This window comes from Hyaena hyaena, unplaced genomic scaffold (assembly GCF_003009895.1).
Source record: "Hyaena hyaena isolate Hyena2069 unplaced genomic scaffold, ASM300989v1 scaffold_91, whole genome shotgun sequence".
Classification (NCBI taxonomy): Eukaryota; Metazoa; Chordata; class Mammalia; order Carnivora; family Hyaenidae; genus Hyaena; species Hyaena hyaena.
In genome coordinates, this window is record NW_024080725.1 from 1291298 (window position 1) to 1315220 (window position 23923).

The 23923-nt window shown below is 36.4% G+C and overlaps 1 protein-coding gene across 2 annotated transcripts in view; it reads left to right on the top strand.

The window, feature by feature from the left end:
- The window catches only part of PTPN4 (protein tyrosine phosphatase non-receptor type 4), a 222527-nt gene that overhangs the window by 63603 nt on the left and 135001 nt on the right, over positions 1-23923 (top strand). For both annotated transcript variants that reach the window (XM_039234876.1, XM_039234878.1), the window contains exon 3: positions 22797-22904. In XM_039234876.1, the coding sequence (XP_039090807.1) occupies positions 22797-22904 (108 nt within the window). The remainder of the gene's footprint in view (positions 1-22796; positions 22905-23923) is intronic.

Here is a 23923-nt window from a genome sequence, read left to right on the forward strand (position 1 = left end):
ATTATGACCTGAGCTGAAATCCAGAATGGATGCTCAAACAACTGAGGCACCTAGCCGCCCGTCTTTTTTTTGGAAAAAAATTTTTTTTTTTTTTTTTTGAGAGAGAGAGAGATGTGTGCTAGTCAGGGAGGGTCAGAGAGGAAGAAGGAAAGTAAGAATCCTAAGCAGGCTCTGCTCTTGTCAGTGCAGTCTCATGAGGGGTTCAGTCTCACAAACCCATGAGATCATGACCTGAGCCAAAAGGAAGAATTAGACATTTGACTGACTGAGACACCCAGGTCCCCCGAAGTATATTCTCTTTTCTTTTCTTAATTTTTTTTAATGTTTGTTTATTTTTGAGAGAGAGAGAGACAGAGCGTGAGTGGGGAAGGGGCAGAGAGAGAGAGGGAGACACAGAATCTGAAGCAGGCTCCAGCCTCTGAGCTGTCAGCACAGAGCCCGATGCGAGGCTCAAACTCACCAGCCTGTGAGGTCATGACCCAAGCTGAAGTCGAATGCTTCATCCCCTGAGCCACCCAGGTGCCCCCCTGAAGTATATTTTCAATGGATATGGATTTCTGGGTGGGTAACTCTTCTCTTTCAGTACTTTCAGTACATAGTTAGCTGTTTTGTGACTTCCATCGTTTGTGTTCCAAACTCTACAGTCATTCAAATTATTGTTTCCCTATATGAAATGTGTTCTTTAAATATGGTCTCCTGTAAAATTTTTAAAAATTTTATTTTATCTTTCAATAGTTTAATTTTGATGAGTCTGGCCATGGTCTTATTTAACTGAGATTTTCAAATCTATAAATCCATTTCTTTGACCAAGTTTGGGTACTTTTCAGTTCTTATTTCTTCAGATATTTTTTCTGTATCAATCTTTCTGGTCTGCTTCAGGACTCTAGTAATGTGTCTTTTAAAATTTGTCCATAGGTCCTGAGTCTCTGTTCATATTTATAAACCTCCCCTTTATTTCAGATTAGACATGTTATTCATTACCTTCAAATTGACTTTCCAGTTATATTTATTCTGCTATTTCACCCATGTAGTGAGATTTTTATTTTAGATACTGTATTTTTCAGTTTGACTATCTCCATTTATATATGTATGTATATATGTGTTTTTTTTTCCTGAGGATTTTTGTATATTCTTTCATTTTAAGAGATTTCACCCCCGTTACTCATGGAAGATGGTTATGGTAACTGTGTTAAAGTCTGTGCCTGATAAATCCAACATGTGAGTCATCTCAGAGTGTCCATCAGTTGACCATCTTCTACCTTGGATATTGTTCAGATTTGCCTGCTTCTTAGTGTATCAGGTAATTTTATATTGTATCCTGGACATTTTGGAATATTTTAAGACTGGATCTTACTAAAATCCATGATATAATATGTGTTTGCTGTTATTCTGTTGGTAGATTCACCTGATGCTCCGGTTCTTCTCATTTTGGGGGCAGTGGCTCCAGCACGAACTCATTTTCAAAGCCTTTGGTGTGGTCTGGGGTCTGGCATTTGCATGCAGCGCTCGAGAGCCAGGGGAAGGCCTGCTCTCGTTAAGTTCTCGGTCCCTGCGGCTTCTTCGGATGTGTGCCACACACGCACAGCTTTGGCGCAAGCCCAGGACTTGTGCTGCTGTGTATTCTTCTGTACTTTGAAGTCTTTTCTCCATGCTTCCTGGTTGCCGGTGGCCACTTTCCATAGTTACTCTGGTCAGAAGGATGAGGTTCTTTTCTGTTTTCTGGAGCAGTCTTGCCTTAGGGTGTAGTAGTGCTGAGAGAAAAGTGAAGAATAAAAAGCAAACAAGCACAGATTACTCCCTACTCCTCAGAAAACCCTATTTTCTTGTTCTGTACGGACGTGGGAGTTTCAGTTCCCATAGTATCATCACCATGGCCATGCCATTGCATCACTGCGGCCATGCCACTGCATGCCTCCCTGAGTGAGGTAGAGCTGCCAGAGAGGAAAAACTGTCCGCACTGCACCCCCTCCCTCTCACCCCCCCACCCCCACCACACTGTAAGCCGAAGGGCTCCTACTCTGTTCCTCGTAACAGAAAATTGGGTTTCCCTTGTCTCTTTTGCTGCCTGTGCCTACTGGCAATTCCCTAATTCAACCCATCTTTGAGTCAAAGGTTTAAATAAAGAAAATTAAAGAAAGGGGTAAAAAAAGAAAACCCAGAAAGCCCACCGATCCCTCAGATTGTGATTTTTCCTCTCCACACGATCTGCTAGAATTTTTTTTTTTGGATTTCTCATTTTTGTATTTTTCTTTCTAGCCTGTAGTGAGAAAAGTAGCTTCTAGTATGCTTATTTCATGTTGATCTGCAACTGGAGTTGAATATAAATCTTTTCTTAGCATCATCATACTAGATCAAGTTTTTCTTTGGTAGTTGTAAAGGATCTTTCCTAGTTACATACTTGTTTCAGTAAAGTGACATTTGACTTACCTTTCAGTTTCTCATCTGTAGAAATTCCCCTGGTTGGTACCCTGTGAATATACTTTTATTTTTTATTGTTTTGAATACTATTTAGGATTTGTTTCTGCAGAATCTGTTTTCTTTCATATATCCAAATTAATATTTTTTGGATAGTTTTACTGGAGTATGGCTTTCTTCTTGATTGTAGCTTTGTGTTAGTATCTTTTGGATAATACTAATCTTGCATTTGGTGCTATATTCCTTAGAGCTTTCATGTATGTTTTTGGTTCTTTTTGTCAATAAAAATGTGGTATGACAGTTATCTCTTTTTCACAGATAAAGAATTCAAACCCAGGACTGTGCCTTGCTCTTACGTATAACCCTAGTAAGTGATAGATCGAGATCAAAATCTTGGCCTTCTGACTCTTCAGACTGATGTTTTTATCTGTGACACCATCTGCTATCAGTTAACTGGTCTTTTGTTTCTTCCCTATATCTCCTTCTGATCAGTGACACAAATTAAAACTTGTGGTCATGCAAGATTGAAGATAAGTAGTACATGGTTCTGTTTGTCTTAGATTTTTATATGCATAAGAAATTAATGGTGGACTCTTAAGGAAGGCTATCTGCACACCTCAGTTTCATAGGTTTCAGGCTATGAAGGAATCTATCTGTATTTAAAAAGTACACAAGATGATTTGGATCCATGTATTCTCTGTCCTTACATAAAAACACAGTTGGGAGGGATGGAGACTGCCTTGGCCTCATTAACGTTCTATAATTAGCCATTATTTATAGAGCACATTTTCCTGTTTGTTCATTGCATATGCTAAATGGGACATAATCAAAATTCATGCCCTGGCTGTATTATACTTATTGTTCTCCTTACTCATGGAGTAGTAGGTTTTCTGTTTAGTATTTTTCTAAAGTTCAATGAGAAACTAATCTATAGTCTAACAAGAATTGTCTTTAGGAAGTGGTTTTGAGCGCATAGCTAGAACTGTAAATGTTCCTCCGAGTGATGATTCTCAAACGGGGCTGATTTTGTACCTGCTCCCCCTCCCCCAGGGGACATTTGGCAATGTCAGAACATTCTGGTTGTCACAGTGGGTGGGAGCTTCTAGCATCTGGTGGGTAGAAACCAAGGATGCAGCTAAACATCCTATAATGCACAGGACAGACCCCTCCCCCACGAATTCTCTGATATGAAATGTCATCAGTGCCAAAATTGGGTGAGAAACTGTTCTAAAGTTAGTGTTCCATGAGCATTTTTTGATGAATAAGTTCATTTTTTAAAGGAATCTTTAGTTGCAGTTTTCCATTAGTTAGGTGTTTATAATTTTGAAGTTCAGAGTCAAGAGATTTTGTTTTGTCCCAAAGCACACCCCCGGACACAGACATTTCTTTTTAAATTGTTTGCATTGTGTATTTGCATATTAATAACACTGGGTAAATGGGGATGATTAAATTAAGACAGAGTGGTGTTCAGATACGTTGTCTCCCTGTGAAAAAAATCTACTTTAATTTAGTTCAGCTTTAAGTGAAGGCAGAGTAGGAAAGTATAATGTTACAGGGCTAAGCTTGAAGTGGGTGGGTTTATATGCAAAGAGTAAAACTAGCAGTTTTTGTATATCACCAGGTGGTATATTAGAGTTCCCTCTTGGGCCATTTACTTGCTAATTTTCCTTGGCAAAACAAAATTTTCTCAGCCTGAATGAGTGAGAACTGATATTTCAGGGTTTTGGTAGTGCAAGTGGGGCAGAAGTAACTTTTCATTTGATGTATAACATACATACAGTAAAAATAAAATCTTAAATGTAAGATCGATAAGAATTACAAAGTGAAATCTGTCAAAACCATTGGATCCAAAGTGAAAACCATTGGATCAAGATATAGAATATTACCAGTACTTTAGAAGCATCCTTTGTACTTCTTTCTTGTTATGTATCACTCCTTGCCCAAAGTAGTCACCATTCTGATGTCTATCCCCATAGATTAGTATTGCTTGGTTCATCCTATTTCTTTTCCCTCCCCACTTCTGTATAATGTTCGATTTATGGTAGCCAGTGTCCAAAGGTGGCCTTCCAGTGGACCACACCTCTTAGTATTCACACCATTGCAGAGTTCCTCACCCCCAAATGTTGCCTGGCTTGTGTCCATGGCAATAGAGAGACTCTTTGTGACTCAGAGTAATATGAAGACTTCCAGCTTCTAGTTGGGTCTCTTAGAACACTTGTACTCCTGGAACAGTCTCAGAACCCAGCTGTCATGCTGTGAGAAATCTATCCCACATGGAGAGGCCATATCTGTAGGCTCTCTGGTTAACATTCCCAGCTGATACTCTAGCCAGCAGTCAGCACAGTTGCCAATAGTGTGAGGGAGCCGTCATGTACATCTTGGTACTGTCAAACTTAGAAGACTTTAATAGCTGCCATCCAATTGCAACCACAAGTAAGAACCACAGGCTGGGCCCAGCAACCCATGGACGCATGAGGGATATTAATACTTTTTATTTCTTCTTAAGTTTAAAAAAAATGTATTTAATACATTTAATTTAAATGTTTAATACATTTTAATTTAAAAAATGTATTTAATTTAATGTATTTAATCTCTGCACCCAGAGTGGGTACTCAAATTCATGACCCCAAGATGAAGAGTTACATGCTCTTCTGAGTCAGCCAGGCACCCCTAAAACTTTTTTAAAAACATCTTGGTGTGTTTACCATAAAGCAATAGATAGTGATCATTGCATAAGTATACTAAAATGTATCCAATCTGTGGTTTGTGGACCCTTGGTTTGTCTACATTGTGGGGCTACTGTGAATACTACAGCTTTAAACAATTCTTGTATGTAAATTGGTGGAAAAATATGTATACACATATATATATACACACATACCTACTAATTTTGGGCAAATATCTAAGAGTGGAAAGCTTAGGTCAGATATTGTGAAACAGTTTTTCGAAGTGGTTATATTTGTATGTACACTTCCACCAACGGTTTGTGAGAGTTAACATGTGCTCTGTCTACATCCTCACCAACACTTGGTATTTTTTAATTTCAGCTGTTTTGATGGTTATGTTGTAGCATCATGGTTTTATCTTCCACTAATGAATTTTTTCAACATTTAAAAAATAACATTAATCTCACTCTTCCAGTGAATAAAAAGAGAACTAATAGTTCACAACTCATTTTATAAAACCAGCATAACCTTCATATTAATAGCTAATCAGATCATTATATAATAAAGAAATATTGTAGGGGCACCTGGGTGTCTAAGTCAGTTAAGCATTTGACTTCGACTCACGTCATGATCTCACAGTTCAGGAGTTTGAGCCCCACCCGGGCTCTGTGCTGACAGCTCAGAGCCTGGAGCCAGCTTCGGATTCTGTGTAGCCTTCTTTCTCTGTCCCTCCCCAACTCGTGCTCTGTCTCTCTTAGAAATAAAGTAAACGTTAAAAAAAAATTAAATATTGTAGAACAAAATGAACAAGATCTGCAAAATTTCCAAACAAATTATTAACAAATCTATTTTGGCACAGATACACAATGCTCATAAAATACCAAGTTAGGTTTATTTCAAGAATGTAAGCTATGAAGGAGAAAATCCATGTGTGATCGGTTCCTCAATGTGTTAAAAAAACAAAACAAAACAAACAACTTAGTGAACTAGAAACAGAAAAGAATTTCTATAAACTGCTGAAGGGTATTTACAGATACCTAAGACCTTCATCATACCTAGAAATGAAATTTTGGAAGTTTTCCCCTGACACTGGAAACAAGAATGTGCACTATCTGTCACTTCATTGTGTCTTTGTTGTTGTTTCCCTTATAATTATTGATCATTTATGTTTCCAGTTTTTAGCTCACTGTGTGGTTTGTCAGTAATTTTGTTCACTTTTGCTAAAATCTCCCATGGGGAAAGATTTGTTAGGTTCTCCTTGTAGGAACTGTGAACTTTATAGTAGCTTTATCAGCTTCATTGACATATAATTCATATTTAAAGTGTACAGTTCATCCTTTTTAATTATAATTCACTAATTATATTCACATTGTTTTGTAACCATTAACACTATTTCCAAAACTTTTTCATCACTCCAAACAGAAATTCTTGAACCATCAAGCAGTAATTCCCCATTTTCCCTGACCCCAAAACCTATGAATTTGCCTGTTGTAGATACCCAAGGGGAATCATATAATAGATGTTCTTGTATGTAGGCTTGTTTCATTTAGTGTAATGTTTCAAGATTCCATGTAGCATGTATCAGAACTTCATTCCTTTTTATTCCTGAAAAATATTCCCTTGTACAGATATATACACAAGATGGGGATGGCATTGTATCTGTCGATTTCATTGAGTATTATGGATATTTTAACAATATTAATCTTGGAGCCCTTGAGAATTATATATTTTTGCATTTACTTGTCATCTTCAATTTCTTTCATCAGTGGTTTATAGTTTTCAGAGTACAAATGTTTGACCTTATTGGTTAAATTTACTCCTAGGTGTTTTGGGTTTTTTTTTTATGGCAAATGTGGTTGTTTTCTTAATTTCTCTTTCTAGTGGCTTATTATTAGTTTATAGAGATACAACCAGTTTCCATATATTAGTGTATTCTACAACTTTACTGAATTCATTTATTAGTTCTAATAGTTTTGTGGTAGAGTCTTTAGGATTTTCTGTATATAGAATTAAGTTTTCTTTTTCTTTTTTTTTTTTTTTTAATTTATTTCTAGGAGAGAGAGAGAGAGAGACAGCGTGAGCAGGGGAGGGTCAGAGAGAGAGGGAGTCACAGACTGAAACAGGCTCCAGGCTCTGAGCTGGCAGTCAGCACAGAGCCCGATGCGGGGTCCGAACCCACGAACCGCGAGATCATGACCTAAGCGAAAGTCGGACGCTTAACCGACTAAGCCACCCAGGCGCCCCTAGAATTAAGTTTTCTACAAGTAATGACAATTTTACATTTTCCTTTCTAATTTGGATACCTTTTATTTATTTTTCTTGCCTAATTGCTGTTGCTTGGAGTTCCAGTACTGTGTTGAATAAAAATGGTGAGAGTGGTCATCCTTATCTTGACCCTCATATAAGAGGAAAATCTTTCAGCTTTTCAACATTGAGTGTGATGTTAGCTGTGGGTCTTACACATGTAGCCTTTGTGATGTTGAGGTATGTTTCTTCTGAATCCACCTAATGTTGAGACTTCTTATCATAAATGGATGTTGAATTTTGTCAAGTGCTTTTTCTGCATCTACTGAGATGCCCATATGATTTTCATCCTTTGATGTTGTAGTGTATCACTTTGATCGAAATACAGATGTTGAACTATCCTTGCATCCCTCTAATAAATCCTGCTTGGTCCTGGTGTATGATCTTTTTAATATATTGTTGAATTGACTTTGCTAATACTTGGAGGATTTTTGCATTTATGTTTGTTGTGCCCGAATCGTGAGTCCCCTGAGACCCCCAGGAGCCGTCACCGATGCAGGTACATAAAGGTCTTTATTACAAGCTCGAGGCGGGGCTCACCCGTCTACCGGGCGCAGCGGCAGCAAGGAGAAGCCTCGAACAATGGCGAGCAGGTTTCTATGGGGTAAGGGACGGGGTGTTACAGTGCACATGTTGTACGTTTTGCATCATCACATAAGTACCAATCATAATTGAACAACACCCATGGTTCTAGTTTTGACCATTCAGTATCCATGAGGCGTCTGTTACTTTTGGCGGGGTCCAATCATGACCTTTGAGAATCCTTTGAAAATGACCAATTATAAGGTGAGCTCAAAGGGCCTACCTGGGGTTTAGGCAAGCAGTGAGTGATTGGCTAGTTTGTACAGAGTAACTACCAGCAGTTCCCAGCCCTGACTCAGACCACAGGAATGTTACACATTTCTTTTGATTGGCTGATCCGAGGGTAGTTTCAGCCGAAGCTTTTCCTGGAACTGGGCTAGTGCAGCCCGACTTTGCTCTTAATGGAGGACTTAATTTCAGGCTCTTCATGTTCATCAGTGATATGGGCAGAATACCTGGCTTTAGTTTTGGGAAATGCTGGCCCTGTAAAGTGATTTTGGAAGCATTCCTTCATTTTCAGTTTTTCAAATAATTTGAGAAGGATGGCTATTAATGCTAGAATGTTTGGTAGAATTCATCTGTGAACCATCTGGTCCTGGGCCTTACTTAGGCTTTTAGAAGTTTTAAAATTTCAGATTTAATTTGTTGGTTGTAATTAGTTTATTCAGATTTAAAATTTCTTTTTAATATATTATTTTTTAGGTTATCTCTACAATCACTGTGAGACTTGAACTCAAAACCCCTAGATCGAGAGTTGCTCACTCTACCTACTGACTCAGCTAGGCATTCTAGTCTATTCAGACTTTTTATTTCTTTGTGATTCAGTTTTATATAAGTCATGAGTTTCTAGGAATTTAACTATTTCTCCTAGGTTTTACAGTTTGTAGGCATATACTTGACTGTAGTCTTGTCTTATCCTTTGCATTTCCTCAGGGTCAGTTGTAACTTCATTATTTCTGATTTTATTTATTTGTGTCCTTTTTTTTTTCCCCCTTGTTGGGTCTAATTAATGATTTATTGATTTCCTTTTCAAAAAACCTATTTGTTTCACTGATCTTTTCTCTTGTTTTTTAAAGTCTGGGTTTCATTTATTTCTAATCTCATCTTTACTATTTCCTTTCTTCTGCTAATTTTATGCTTTGTTCTTCTTTTTCTGGTTTGTTTAGGTGTAAAATCAAATTGTGTGCCTGGGTTTTTTTTTGTTTCTGTAGGTAGACCTGCATCACCATGAACTTCCCTCTTAGAACTGCTTTTGTTGCATACCATAGATTTGGGAAAGTTGTGTTCCCATTTTCATTTCTATGAAGGTATTTTTTAAAATTCTCTTTTGATTTCTTTGTTGACCTGTTGTGTGTTTAGTAGCATGTTTAGTCTACCCATGTTTGTGGGTTTTTTTCCTGTTTCCTTCTTGTAATTGATTTCTAATTTTATACTGTTGTGGTTAGAAAAGATTCTTGATGTAATTTTAGTCGTCTTGTATTTATTGAGACTTGTTTTGTGGGCCAACATGTGACTTATTCTAGAGAATATTCTATGTGCACTTGAAAAGAAGGTGTATTTTGCAGCTTTTGGATAAAATGTTCTGTATGTATCTGTTGAGTTAATCTGGTCTAATGTGTTGTTTAAGGTCAGTCTTTGGTTTTCTGCCTAGTTGAGCAGTTTTTGATGTAAGTGGGATATTAAAGTTACCTACTCTTATTATGTTATTGTCAGTTTTTCCCTTTTTGTCTGTTAATAATTTGCTTTATATATTTAGGTGCTCCTTTATTGAGTGAGTAAATATTTACAAATCTATTTTTTTTTAACTGACTCTCTTTATAATTCTCTAATGCCCTTCTTTGTGTTTTGTTACTGCAAAATTTGTTTTTGTGGTTTTATTTCATTTTTCCCCATTTGAATAAATAGATATTTGTATGCTTTTCCTCCTTTATTCTGTTCATGCTAAATCATTAATTATATGTATAGCTTTTGTGATATTAAATCCTCCACAAAATCTTTGAATCGTTTTTTTGTTGTGATGCCAAAATTCAGTTTGCTAGTATTTTATTTGATACTTTTGTGTCTCTATTCATTAATGTGATTTGCTTTTATATGTTCTTTTACTGTTATTATTCCCTTTTATAGTAGAATCATCAGAGTAAGTGTAACATTCTCTGCTTTTCTCTTTGGGAAAGTTTAGGTAGACAGAGATTATGTATTCATTGAAAGTTAGAACTTCACAGATTTGGTAATGCTATCTGTGTCTTTTATGTGTGAAATTTTAAACAGCTTACTGATTTTCTTTCATTATTTTAGTTCCATATGCTCCATATGTGGCTCTTGTTCATTTGTTTTTTTAATTCTTAATTCAGTCTTGTCAGAGGCTTGTGTGTCTTTACGTTTTTTAACCCAATCTATAAGTAATTTTGGGGTGTTACTTATTTTGAGAGAGAGTGTGAATGGGGGAGGGGGAGAGAGAAAGAGAGAGAATATCCCAGGCAGGCTCTGTGCTTAGTGCAGAGCTGGACATGGGGTTCTATCTCACAACCATGAATGAGATCATGACCTGAGCCAAAATGAAGAGTTGGACGCTTAACTGACTAAGCCACCCAGGCACCCCTATATTTTTCATACTTTTAATCATTAAGTTTATGGTCTTTATGGCTTTATTATTTCAAGTTTTTAAAGGAATGTAGTTAGCTTTCATGACTTTTGTCTTGATTCCACTGGTGTTTTGTAATTTTGAATTGTGACCTTGTCTTCAGATAAGCATTATCTCTGGGAATTGTTTGTCGTCTGGGTTAAGGGTATGTTCCTTGAGAGATGTTTTGTTTTTACCCAGAACTAATATTTGATCATAATTATTCATCTTTGGGGTTCTTCAAGCAATAGACCATATGAATTCAAACTTAGGCCATTGTGAGGGCAGCCTTGTGGTTGTGAATAATTTTCAGGGGAAACTTTTCCACTTTATCTGGATTCCAGGTAGAGGCAGAAAGCTTTGATTTTATCCTCAGCTGATAGGAGGATTTTGTCCTCCCTAATCTGCCTTTCATTAATACTGTTACCATCTGAGGGCACCTGGGTGGCTTAGTTGGTTAAGTCTGACTCTTGATTTCAGCTCAGGTTATGATCTCACAGTTCATGGGATTGAGCCCTGTGTTGGGCTCCACACTGACAGTGCAGAGCTTGCTTGAGATTGTCTCTCACTCGCTCTCCCTCCCCCTCTGTTCCTACCCACTTGTGCATGCACTCTCTCTCTCTCAAAATAAATAAAAAAACTTAAAAAAAAAGTCACCCTCCAAGTTTGGAGTTGCAGTGAGAAAGTCTTAGTTCTGTATCTCACCTTATTTGAGCCCATTTCCTACTCACTGTCTCACTTGTATGTAATAAACTTAGACTGCTTATTCTTTAAGAAGCCTTTCAATGGCAGTTTTAGCCCAGTTCTTAAGTTTTATAGTTTCTTCTTTTCCCATGCTGCAGGCTTCTTTTCAGCCCAGCTATACAATTAAAAGAATGTTTATTGCATTCTTACCAGCATCTCTAAGGATTTTACTGCAGAGAGTTTTTAGATTTTCTACTCTGCCATATTGCTGGAAAGGAAAGTTGGTATTTTTAAATGGGTTATACAAAGCAATTGTGTGTTCTCAGTTTAAACAATTTTCTTTTCAGATGAGAAGACTAAATATAAGTAGTCTTCCATTGTTGATAATGGCAAAGTAATTCTGTGAAACAAAGTATTTTATGGTGGCTGTAAGCATGGACTCCTGAGCCAGATAATCTGGGGTAGAATGTAAGTTCCACTACTTACTACCTGTGTGATCTTTGCAAGTCTGTGTTTATTTTTTCTGCTTCAGTTTCTTCATCTTTAAAGAATCTTTTTTAGGATTTTATTTGTTTATTTTTAAAGTGATTTCTACACCCAGTGTGGGGCTCAGACTCAGAACCCGGAGATCAAGAGTTGCACTCTTCTCTTCGACTGAGCCAGCCAGGCGCCCCTAAAGAGGCTTAATAGGACCTACCCCAGAGGGTTGTTAGGATAATTAAGTGAATCATTACGTTCATTTACAAGTGTCTGACATAGCACGCAGTCAGTTAAGTGTTGGGTATCGCTCTTGTTGTCAGTTACCAGCTTTGCTAGCTATAACCTCTTTTGGCCTTCTTTTTCTTCATGCAAAACCTTTCTCTGACTTTTGTATAGAAAAAAAAAATGCAGTTCTTTTTTTAACCTGTAGAAGATGTAGTTTATATTTGGAGTACCATAATATTTGTTTCCCTTTCTCCTGTTTCATAAATTAGTTCCAGGCAGAAAAAAGAAGCTATTGTCACTCCCTGAAGCCACTATTTCAACTTTATGTTGTCCATCAATAAGTTACCTCCTTTTCTTTTATGTTTTTTAACATTTATTTATTTTTGAGACAGAGACAGAGCACGAGCTGGGGAGGGGCAGAGAGAGAGGGAGACACAGAATCTGAAACAGGCTCCAGGCTTTGAGCCGTCAGCACAGAGCCCGATGTGGGGCTCAAACCCACGGACCACAAGATCATGACCTGAGCCGAAGTCGGACGTTTAACCGATTGAGCCACCCAGGCACCCCCGCTCCTTTTCTTTTCAAAATCCATGTGTTTATGTTATCTGTTAAGAACCTTCCTCACTTCAGACTCCTAATGAAAATCTCTTCCCATTGTGTATGCTTCATCTGGGGATATAATCAAAGTCCATACTCTAAGAAGGATCTGATGGATTTCAGTCACTGTTAAGAGTCATCATATGCCTTTGGTCTAAACATTATGAAAACAGCTTTTTTCCTACAGCCCTTTAGTGTTTCTAACCTGCCTTACCTGTTACACAATTGTCTTTTTTCTTATGTGAAAACGTTTCTTTTTTCCCTGTTCAGGAGAGCATCTTTAGAAACAAGGAACCTCAGAGATCATCTACTCCTATTGTATTCAGCCACTTTAAAGTATGAAATCCTTTCTTTTTTTTCTGCTACAAAGATACACATACGCATGTATATGTGTGGGTGAGTGGATGTAGTTGATCAGTTACATTTCCTATGGTTGAAGCAGGAAGCCCAAATCTGGCCTTTGCTCCCTCAAAATACACATGAACTAGTCTATCCCCATAGGTTTTGAGTTGATGAAACTGGCCTAGATACAAACAAAATTCGCCCAAGGTTATATACTAACTAGTCAAGTAAGGACTTGGCCTGAACATTTGTTATATCCGTTTTGCTGTACTACTCTACAAAGTGTTTTTCTCTGCCATAGGTTTTATAGTGCTGGCTGCTTGGTGTTTCTTAGAAACTTGCCTATAACACATGTGTCCCTGTGCTTGGCCTGCCAACAGGAATCTCAGTTTTGCCTGGGAGTTGTTACCAACTTCAGTTTCTAGTGATAAACCTAGATGAGTCCATTAGGAACAGTTTATTTTTTTTCTTTCCCTAAAAAAATTTTTTTTTCTTAATGTTTATTTATCTTTGAGAGAGTGAGCGAGCGAGCATGAGCAGGGGTGGGCCAAAGAGACAAGGAGACACAGAATCCAAAGGAGGCTCCAGACTTTGAGCTGTCAGCACAGAGCCCAGTGTGGGGCTTGAACTCAGCAACTGTGAGATTATGAGTTGAGCCGGAGTCAGAGATGCTCAACCCACTGAGCCATCCAGGCTCCCCAGGAACAGTGTCTTCATTTTTAAAGGAACTGTTTCCAGTAAATTAGTTTCTGTGTCAGTGTACTGTCCTTTGTGCTTTAGAAATTTCATCAAATGTCTTGTTGTTTAGCTGGTCCTCTTATGAAGTAAAAATACCTTTGAAGGACCAGGAATGCCTGCTAAGTGACGTACATCAAAGCCAGATAAACTTTAAATTATTTTCCAAAAGTCATTCTATCATTTACATATTCGCTTAGCCAAATATGTTTTTATTGCCTTCTTCGGCAGTCACTGACTGCCTACTGGGGATTTAGGTACATGTCAAGGTTCTCCATCAGCTGTTTCCTTACTCTTTCTCTGACCCTGGGCATTCCCATCAGCTTCGTGGCTTCAGTATTTTTTACTTTCTGTGATTGAGAATAGTCTCTGCTTTATGAGTGAGGGGTGGGTGGAGGCCTCCAACTTCTTGGCCACACCATCCTGTGTTTTAAAATCTGTAACACAGTTGAGATGCATGAGAAATCCTGGCAGCCTGCCCCTTCTGCAGAGAATCTGTATGCCTTGATGAGGATTTTAGGGTAGAGGGATTTTCCTCTTCTCAGCCATACTGGAGTAGGATTAGCCTAGGAGGAAGAGAGAGAAAGTGGATCACTGCTCAAGTGCCACAGTCTCTTACCATTCTTACCAAGATTTAGTATAGTTTTTTGAATAAATGCTGTTTCATTTGTTTTGTGCTCTTACCACATTCCCCGAGACTTTAAATTGTTGGGGTTTGTGTTTTTGCTTGTTTACCTTAGCAGTAGTTGTTTTGCTGGGGAGTGGCCAATGGAATTGATTTCATGGCATCATTACCCAGTTGATTTTCAGCATTGGACCACACTTGCATCTCTGGAAAACCCCACTTATTCGTTGTGTGTAATCCTTTTGAAGATTGCTTAATTCCATTTGCTGATATATCTTTGAGGAATTTTGCATTTATGTTCATGAGAAATATTTGTAGTTTCCCTTTTTTTGTGCTTTGGCTTTGATATGTGGGTATACTGTTTTCATAGAGTGAGTTGATTTTTTGGAGGTAGGTTGAGTAGACTTGTTCTTAATTCTTATTTAAATATTTCTTAGAATTCTCCAGTGAAATCATTATTTCCAAGAGATTTCAATTTGGGGGAGGTGTTTTTTTTGTTTGTTTTTTAAGTACAGTTTCATTGAAAAAATAATTGTAGAGCTATTCAAAGTATTTCATAATAGTTAAATACTAAAGTTTTACTTTTTGAGGAATTCATTTATTTCACCCAAATTGTCAAATGTATGTGTATAGATATGTTTCTTCTGTTTACTTGCCTTGTAAATGTTTTTGGTGTGTGCAGTGACATCCTTAGTTTTAATTCTGTGATTGGTAATTTTTGTGGTCTTTCTCTTCTTTACTATTCTTGCTAGAAGTTTCTCAATTTTATTGATCTTTTCAAAGAACTAGATTTCCATCAATTTCTCGTCTTACCTGTATTTTATTCCTTTTCTGTTTATTTTACTTTTTCTAGTTTTTGTTAGGAGTTCAGGCTATTGACTTGAGACCTTTCCTTTTTTTCTAATGTGAACATTTCAGTCATAACTCCTCTTTTCAGCACGGCTTTAGCTATATTCCGCAGTCAAATTTTAATATATTTTCTTCTTTCCAGTTTATTGTATTTCTTTTTTTGTTTTACTAAGTCCTCTGTATCCTGTGGAGTTTTTAAAAATGAGTTATTTTCCAAGTGTTTAGTTTCTAATTTTTTCTTAACTTTTTTTTTTTACTGTTTTCTGCTCTGATTTTATTATGATTATAGAGCATTGATTTTAGTTTTCAATTTGGTAAGGTTTATTTAATGACCTAGGATATGGCCTGTCTTATGAATGTTCCATAGACAATTGAAAAGAATGAGTATTCTGATGCTGAATAGAGTGTCCTATATAGATCTTGTTAGTTGATGTATTGTTGAATTCTATATTATTGCTAATTTTCTATTAATAATTCTAGCAATTGATAAATTTTTTACATCACCAGTTATATTTATGCTTTTTCTGTTTTCTCATTTTCTTCCCATTCTATTTTTGTTTTATTTGTTTTCCAGCTATGTTCTTTTGTGCATAAATATTTTGTAATGTCCTTTTCTTTCCCCTAGGAAAATTCTTTTCTCTCAAGTGTAGTTTTTAAAATGAATGTTTGCATGATATATCTTTTTCTATCCCTTTGTTTTCAATTTACATATATCATTATATTTGAAGTAAGTTTGTTTTAGATGGTAGATCATGGTTTTTTCTCCTACTCTATTTTGACCATGTACTTTCATGTAATTATTTTTATGTTAGAGCTTAGGTTTGTCATTTTATTACTTGGTTTATGTTTATTATGCTTTTCATTTTTTTCCTTGCCTTTCTAATAGGTTATGTAAACTTTTTTTAGAATTTCATTTTTAGTGTTTTTGAGACTATCTTTCTGCATAGCTGTTTTTGATGATTGCTTTTGGTATTACATTTTTTATATACCAATTATGATAATATGGTTGAAATTTGAACAACATGAATTTGAACTGTGGGTCTATTTATATGCAGATTTTTTCTGATAAATATGGTATAGTACCATAAATATTATTTTCTTTTTCTTATGATTTTCTTTTTTTTTAATTTTCTTTGTTTTTAGAGAGAGAGAGAGTACAAGCAGGGGAGAGGGGCAGAAGGGGGGTAGAGATCGAGAGAGAGAGAGAAAGAGAATCTTGAGCAGAGCCCCCACTCAGTGCAGAGCCTGATGTGGGGATCAATCCCATGACCTGAGCCAAAATCAAGAGTCAGGCACCCACTTTATGATTTTCTCAATAACAGTATTTTCTATCCTGTAGCTTAGTATAAGAATACAGTATATGACACACAAAATAGATGTTAATTGACATTTTTTGTTATTACTAAGTAAGGCTTCCAGTCACCAGTAAGCTATTCCTAGTTAAGATTTTGGTTAGTTGAGAGTTATATGCAGATTATTCACCTGTGGGACAGGGGTGGACGTTGGCACCCCAGTCCCTGTTGCTCAAGAGTCCACTGTATATTGGCAACAATATTTTACTACCTTGAGTGCAGTATAGAAACTTTGCCTGCCTTTGGGGGCCTTTACTTTTCCCCCTTTATAATTGTGTTAATTTTTTTCTCTGCATACATTGGGCAGCATGTCAGATAAAGTTAAAATGTTTGCTTTTAGCCATCAAATATAATTTAATCCTAAATAGAAGCATACGCTTTTATATTTTTCCCAGTTTCTTCCACTCTATTGCTCTTTCTTCTTTTCTATTTTTCCATGTTTCTTTATGTTACTGTTTCCTTTCTGGTTGGTATTCCCTTAGTGATGAACTATTGGTGATAAATTCTCTTAAATATTCCTTTTTCTGAGAATGTTATTTATCCTTCATTCCTATACAGTATTTTCTCTTAATAGAGAATTCTATGTTGATAGCTCTTTTCTTCTAGCACCTGGAAAATATTATGTACAACTTCCTTATGGCCTTGTGGTTGCAGATGAGAAATCCATCCTAATTTGAACTGTCACTTTCTATAGGTAAACACTTTTCCTAGTTGCTTTCAAGATTTTTTCCTTTATCTTTTGTTTTTAGTAGTTTGATTATGATGTGTCTCAGGATATATTTGTTTGGAATCATTTTCTTTGCAATTTACTTGGATTCTTGAATTTGTGTTTTTACTTCTTGACAAATTTGTGAAAATTTTAGCTTGCATTTCCTCAAATATTTTATTTTCCTGAAACTGTTTTGTCTTCTCTTTTAGGGACTCTAGGAACAATACTGTTCTATTTTTTTCATAGTCTCATGTGCCTCTGAAGGGTTGGTCATTTCTTTTTTCAGTTTGTTTTTGTTGTTTAGATTGGGTAGTTTCTATTCATCTGTTTTGAAATTAACTCATTGATTCTTTTCTTTTTCATCTTTATTCTCTTATTGAGCATATCATGTCTTTATCTCTATATTTTTTTTATGTTACAGAATTTCCATTGGTTCTTGTATATCTTCTATTTTTTGCAGAAATACTCCAATTAAAATTTTTTTTTAATTTATTTATTTTTTTGGGTGGGGGGGGAGAATCCCAAGCAGGCTCTGTGCTCTCAGTGCAGAGCCAAACAAGGGGCTCAATCTCACGGACTGTGAGATCATGACCTGGGCTGAGATCAAAAGTTGGATGCTTAACTGAACCACCTAGGTGCCCCTTTCTTTTCTTACTCATTTTATTTCTTTTCTTTTCTTTTCTTTTCTTTTCTTTTCTTCTCTTCTCTTCTCTTCTCTTCTCTTCTCTTCTCTTCTCTTCTCTTTCTTTTCTCTTCTTTCTTCCTTCCTTTCTTCCTTTTTTTCCCTTCCTTCCTTCCTTCCTTCCTTCCTTCCTTCCTTCCTTCCTTCCTTCCTTCTCTCTCTCTCTCTCTCTTTCTCTCGACAGCATTCATGATGGCTTATTGCAATGCTTTTAAGGTGGCTACTTCAAAATCCTTGTCATGTAATTCCAACATATGAGTCACGTTTTTGTTGGCATCTATTGACTGCTTGTTCTCATTCTTGTTGAGATTTCCCTGGTTCTTTGTATGATGAATGATTTTAGGTAGCATTCGAAACATTTTGGGGAATATTTTGTGAGACTTTAGATCATATTCAATCTTCTTTATTGCAAGGAGTCACCTTGGTAGCATATAGGTCCTGGCCTGCTTTTGTGGGTTGTGGTTATAATGATATTAATTTCTAGAACCTTTGTATAATCTTGTTCTACGTTGTGTGTAGATCTCTTATCCAGAGATCCAGAGACCTAAGTGAAAGCCATGCATGTATTCCACACTGTAGCTGAGTTTTAAAACCTTTTGCTCTTTTAATTTTGGTCAGTTTTACATGCAGCTTATCATGGGTATCTGTTATTTCACAATTTAAGTGTTCTTTTTCCTAGTTACCTCCTGTCCCAAATCCTCCTCCTCCTTTCTGTTTGATAGATGCCACCTTCTATAGCTGGATGGTGGTGGTAGTGGAAATCTAGGCTTCCCTCTCACCTTCTGCTGTCACCACTCCAGTGGGGTAAGCTAAACACTGCCTGTTACCAGAAGGCTGAAGTGGAAGTTCAGTAATACACTCAGTTTCTGCTGATACCACTACTAAGGAGTAACTGTGTTTTGGAACTTGGCTTTTGATTGGCCGAGGTAGAACAGGCTTCCCATTGGCTCTCTGCTAGTACCAGAAGACACATGGAACTCTAGGTTCCCTGCTTGATTTCTATGGCACTCTTGGAGATGGGCTCTGTTTCCTCCCCATTGGGTTTGGCAGGAGTAGAGTTGGCATTGTCAGTAAGGTTTCCATATTGCTAGAAACTCTTCTTTTCCTGGTCATTTGACTAGAGCAAGCACGTTTTCTTGGCCTGTTTTCATCAGTGCCTATTGGCATTTCTGGGTTTTAGGATTCTCCAGAACTAAGTCTATAGTATATGGGAGATAAAAACAAAACTAATGACTGAGAGTAGAAAAGAACCTATACATTTGGAAATAATTTCATACATCTGTAGTCAATAGTTTTTTGACAAAGTTACCAAGATATGTTCAGTGGGGAAAAAATAGTTTCATCAACAAGTGGTGCTTGGACAACTGGATACCCACATGTAAAAGAAATAAGCTTCAACCCTACCTAGGTAGATACCTACCATATGGAGAAATAAGCTCCAAAAGACTGAAAAGACTATGTGTTAAGAGCTAAAACCATACATCTTTTAAAAGAAAATATATAGGTAATTCTTCATGACCTTGGACTTGACAGGTAATTCATAGATATAACATCAAAAATGAATAAATATGGCTTCACAAAAATTTAAAACTTTGTGTATCCAAGTATATGATCAAGAAAGTGAAAAGACACCTACCTACAAATGGGAGAAGATATCTGTATATTATATATCCAGTAAAGCTCTGGCATCCAGAACATAAAAATAACTTCTAGAACTCAACAAAAAGATTATCAACCCAGTTTTTAAAATGGGCAAAGAACTTGATTAGACATTTCTTCAAAGATGTTCAAATGGCCAACAAGCCCATGAAAAAAAAATGCTCAACATCATTAGATATTATGGAAATGCAAATCAAGACCACACTGAAGTCCTACCTTATACCTACTTGGATAGCTTCAATCAAAAGAATAGAAAATAACAAATGTTGGCAAGGATTTAGAGAAATTGGAACCCTCATGCATTGTTAGTGGGAATGTAAAATGCTATAGCTGCCCTGGAAAAGACTTTGGTAGTACCTCAAAACGGTAAACAGAGCTTCCGTATGAACCATCAATTCTACTTCTCCATACACACCCAAAAGAATTAAAAGTAGTGTTCCTAGTAGCATGATTCACAGTACTCAAAAAGTGGAAACAATCTAAATCCCATTAACTGATAAACATAATGAGATATATATAGTGGAATATTACTTAACCATTAGGAAAAGGGAAACGAAGGATGGGTACATGATACAACACGAATAAACCTTGAAAACATTATACTAAGTGAAAGAAACCAGACACAGGTTACAAGTATTTGGTTCCATTTATATGAAATGTCTATAATAGGTCAGTCCATAAAGACAGGAAGCAGTTTTGTGGTTGCCAGGGCCTGGGGAAAGGGAGAGGGTTACTCTTTAATGGGTATGGTTTTTTGGTTTGATGAAAACATTTTGGAACTTGATAGAAGTGATGATTGCACAGTATTGTCAGTGTACTTTCCCACTAAATTATACAAAATGGTTAGTTTTATATTATATGAACTTTACCTCAATAAAAAGAAATGGAAAGAAAACACCGGGAGTTCCCCAGCCAGGCTGCCACATTTCTTTTCCCCTTTCAGAACTTTCTTGTTTTTGATGTTTTTTGTTTTTTTCCCTTAGCTGCAGGTATAGGGAGAAATGCATCTCTCCATATATGTATTCTCTAGAAGAAGTACATTAGACTCACCTTAATAGCTTTTTAAAAAGACTAATGCTTAGGGCCCCTGGGTGGCTCAGTCGGCTAAGCATCCGACTTGGTTTTTGGTTCAAGCCTCATACCAGGTGCTGACAGTGCAGAACCTGCTTTGAGATTCTCTCTCCCTCTCTCTCTGCCCTCCAATGCTCGCTCTCTTGCTCGCTCGCTCTCTCCCTTCCCCCCCCCCCCCCCAAACAAAACTTCAAAACAAAACCAAACTCCTGCTTGATCTCCATCCTGGACCAATTGAATGAGAATGGGAGAGGGTTGGGGGAGGTGAGTTGTATCACTATAAAAAATATTTATATGTTATTTAAGTGGCATCCACCATTATGAAGCAGTACTTGAAGCACGTACTTTCTGCAATTTATGAGTTTTGCAAATAGCCTTTTGACCCAGTCTGGCCAATAAGACATGAAGGAAATCTCTTTGTAAAGTGACCTTACTAAGAAGGTTGTTGTTTTGGACATTGTCATGTATTGGTATGAATTTTGAAATTGCTGTGACCATCTTGGTAACAGGCTACAAAGACAGTTAATACCAGGGATGCAGATAAGAGAGATGGAAAGAGATCTGGTGCTTGTTTACATCTCTCATCTGCTCGAATTAGCTGGCTCTGGAGTCTATTGTACTTTTATATTTTCTATTATATGAAAACGTATATGTCCTCATTGTTTTGGCTCTGATTTTTTATTGTAATATGTAGCTGGAAGCTTCCAAACTGCTATAGCTAATGAGAGAGAAAAAATAATGGTAAGGTTTATACTACTATTTACTAACATGTTTTTCTAATATTTGTCTTATATAAATAATACTGTAGTGAACATAGTGATATGTATAGCTACTTCATCATAATACTAGATTTTGTCACTGAGGTTAGAATGCCAAAAGTAGTCAGTATTATTATTGCTCTTATTTAATATTTTCAGATTGCTTTCCTAACCCATTATATCTATCTATAATCATAGCAGCAGTAAGTATTTTTTATCTTACTCATTGGATTTTTTGGATTGTTGTTTGCTCATGGAATGGCATTATAGTTTTCTACTTTGATTTCTTTTATTACCAGATGTGTTGATTATTTCTCCATGTTTTTACTTATTAGTTACATTTCCCCCCCCAAGTTTTTAATTTAAATTCCGGTTAGTTAACAAACAGTGCAATATTCATTTCAAGTGTAGAATTTAGTGATTCATCACTTAAATATAAATTACATTTCTTATTTTAGGAAATTACCTAGTCATGCCCTTTGCTCTACAACTTAGGGAACTTAGGGAAGTTATACTTGCTTTTACTAAAACAGCAGGATAATAAATGATGCCTACAAGAGGGAATTGATGTGAGGTTAAAATGAGGTGTATTTCTAAAGGTGTCTGAATACTTGCATAATTAAAATATTATTTATCAGTTTGTTACAAATAATTTTTATCATTACTGGTTTTTTAGTGATTTTATTTTACATGCAGAAATATTAAATTTTATTTTATTACATGTGTCACTTTCTAGTCCTAATTTAAATGGAAGAATAAAAGCAGTAAGACAAGGGGCACCTGGGTGGCTCAGTCTGTTGAGTGTCTGACTTTGGCATGGTCCATGGGTTTGAGCCCCACATCAGGCTCAGTGCTGAAAGCTCAGAGCCTGGAGCCTGCTTCGGATTCTGTGTCTCCCTCTCTCTCTGCCCCTCCCGCACTCATGCTGTGTTTCTCTCTCTCTCTCAAACATAAACAAACGTTTAAAAAAATTAAAAAAAAAAAGGACAAATGATAAAGTTATATGTGAGTTACTGTGGCAATAATATAAAATTGTCAAAATCCCATGATACTAGTTTGAAAGCAGAAGCCATTTCAATCAGAGGTTTTCTTTAATGTCATCATATTTATTATATGCTCTTTGAACCTTCTGAACAAAAGTCAGAGAGGTTTTTTCTTAGTTTATTTGCTTTTTAGTAATCTCTACACCCAAAATGGGGCCCAAACTAATGATCAAGAGCTCAAGAGTTACATGCTCTCTCAGCTGAACCTGCCAGGGACCCCAAGTCAGACTGTTTTTTAAGTACCATGTAACATGTGAAGCCTTTATTCCTTTATTCTCGATCCAGTTATTGGTGTGGGAATAGCTGCCAATTTAATAGAAGAGGATAAAAATTCAAGAGCTCAAAAATCTGAAAGTGTATTGCCTGTCAGTGTTAATTTCCTTTTCTTTTTCTTCTAGAAACATGATCAGGGGCAAGTTTTGTTGGATATAGTCTTCAAGCATCTTGATTTGACTGAGCGTGACTATTTTGGTTTACAGTTGGCTGATGATTCTACAGACAACCCAGTAAGTTTAAGCTGCTGTCTTTCATTTAATTTCAGTTTTTCTCAGTTCATAATATAAGGAATTTTTGATTTATAGTGTTTACTAATCTGATTAGAGAGTTAAAGTTTTAAGAATTTAATTAGAATGATTAGAGGTAATTCGTCTGACTTTGTTCGTTTTTTCCTGAAGATTTTCATAATTATAAGTCAGTCTGTGAATCTAGTGCCAGTTTCTTTCTTTTATCTCACACAACTGAGCTGTAAATCTAATTCATGCTACTTGAGTGACAGAAAGAAAATTGGGCATAAAGTTTAAAATATTAATAATGCAGCATTAAAATATTGAAGTAAAATAAAAAATATTTTCGAATGTTAATCTATCTTAGTCTTGTATAAATTAGCCTCCATTAAAGTGAAATTAGTTTTTTGTGGCATTCATGGCAGTCTGTTTCTAACTAAAGTTCTTAATTTGTTAAATGTAAATTGTCCAAGTAGAAAGATTCATAGGAGACCCTCCCAAATGAGATAGAGATTAAATTTTAGAGCTCTACAGTTCTTGGGCATTAAGTTACTTAGATTGTTACTAATTCTTTAATAGTTGCAATCATGATTCTTCTGGTTGGAAAAATTACATTATAGAAATAGAAGGTAGCATGTGGTAAATAACAGAAATGTTGAATTCTATGAAAAGCTCTATGCTATACACATAGGGTCTTTTACAAAAGAATAATGATATTCTTTTGATTAGTACAGGAGAGTGACAGTTTTGAAAGAGACCTTTTGTATATATGGTTTAGAAAAATTGGGGGGCACCTGGGTGGCTCAATTGATTGAGTGCCTGACTTCAGCTTGGGTCATGATCTCATGGTTCGTGAGTTTGAGCCCCACATCAGATTCACTCCTGTCCGCCTGTCACTGTAAGGCCTGCTTCAGATCTTCTGTACTCCCTCTCTAACCCCCCCCACTTTTTAAAGAACATAAATATATGATTTCAAGATGTGTATAAGCTCACCTTTGAGGCAATCCATGGAAAACTGACAC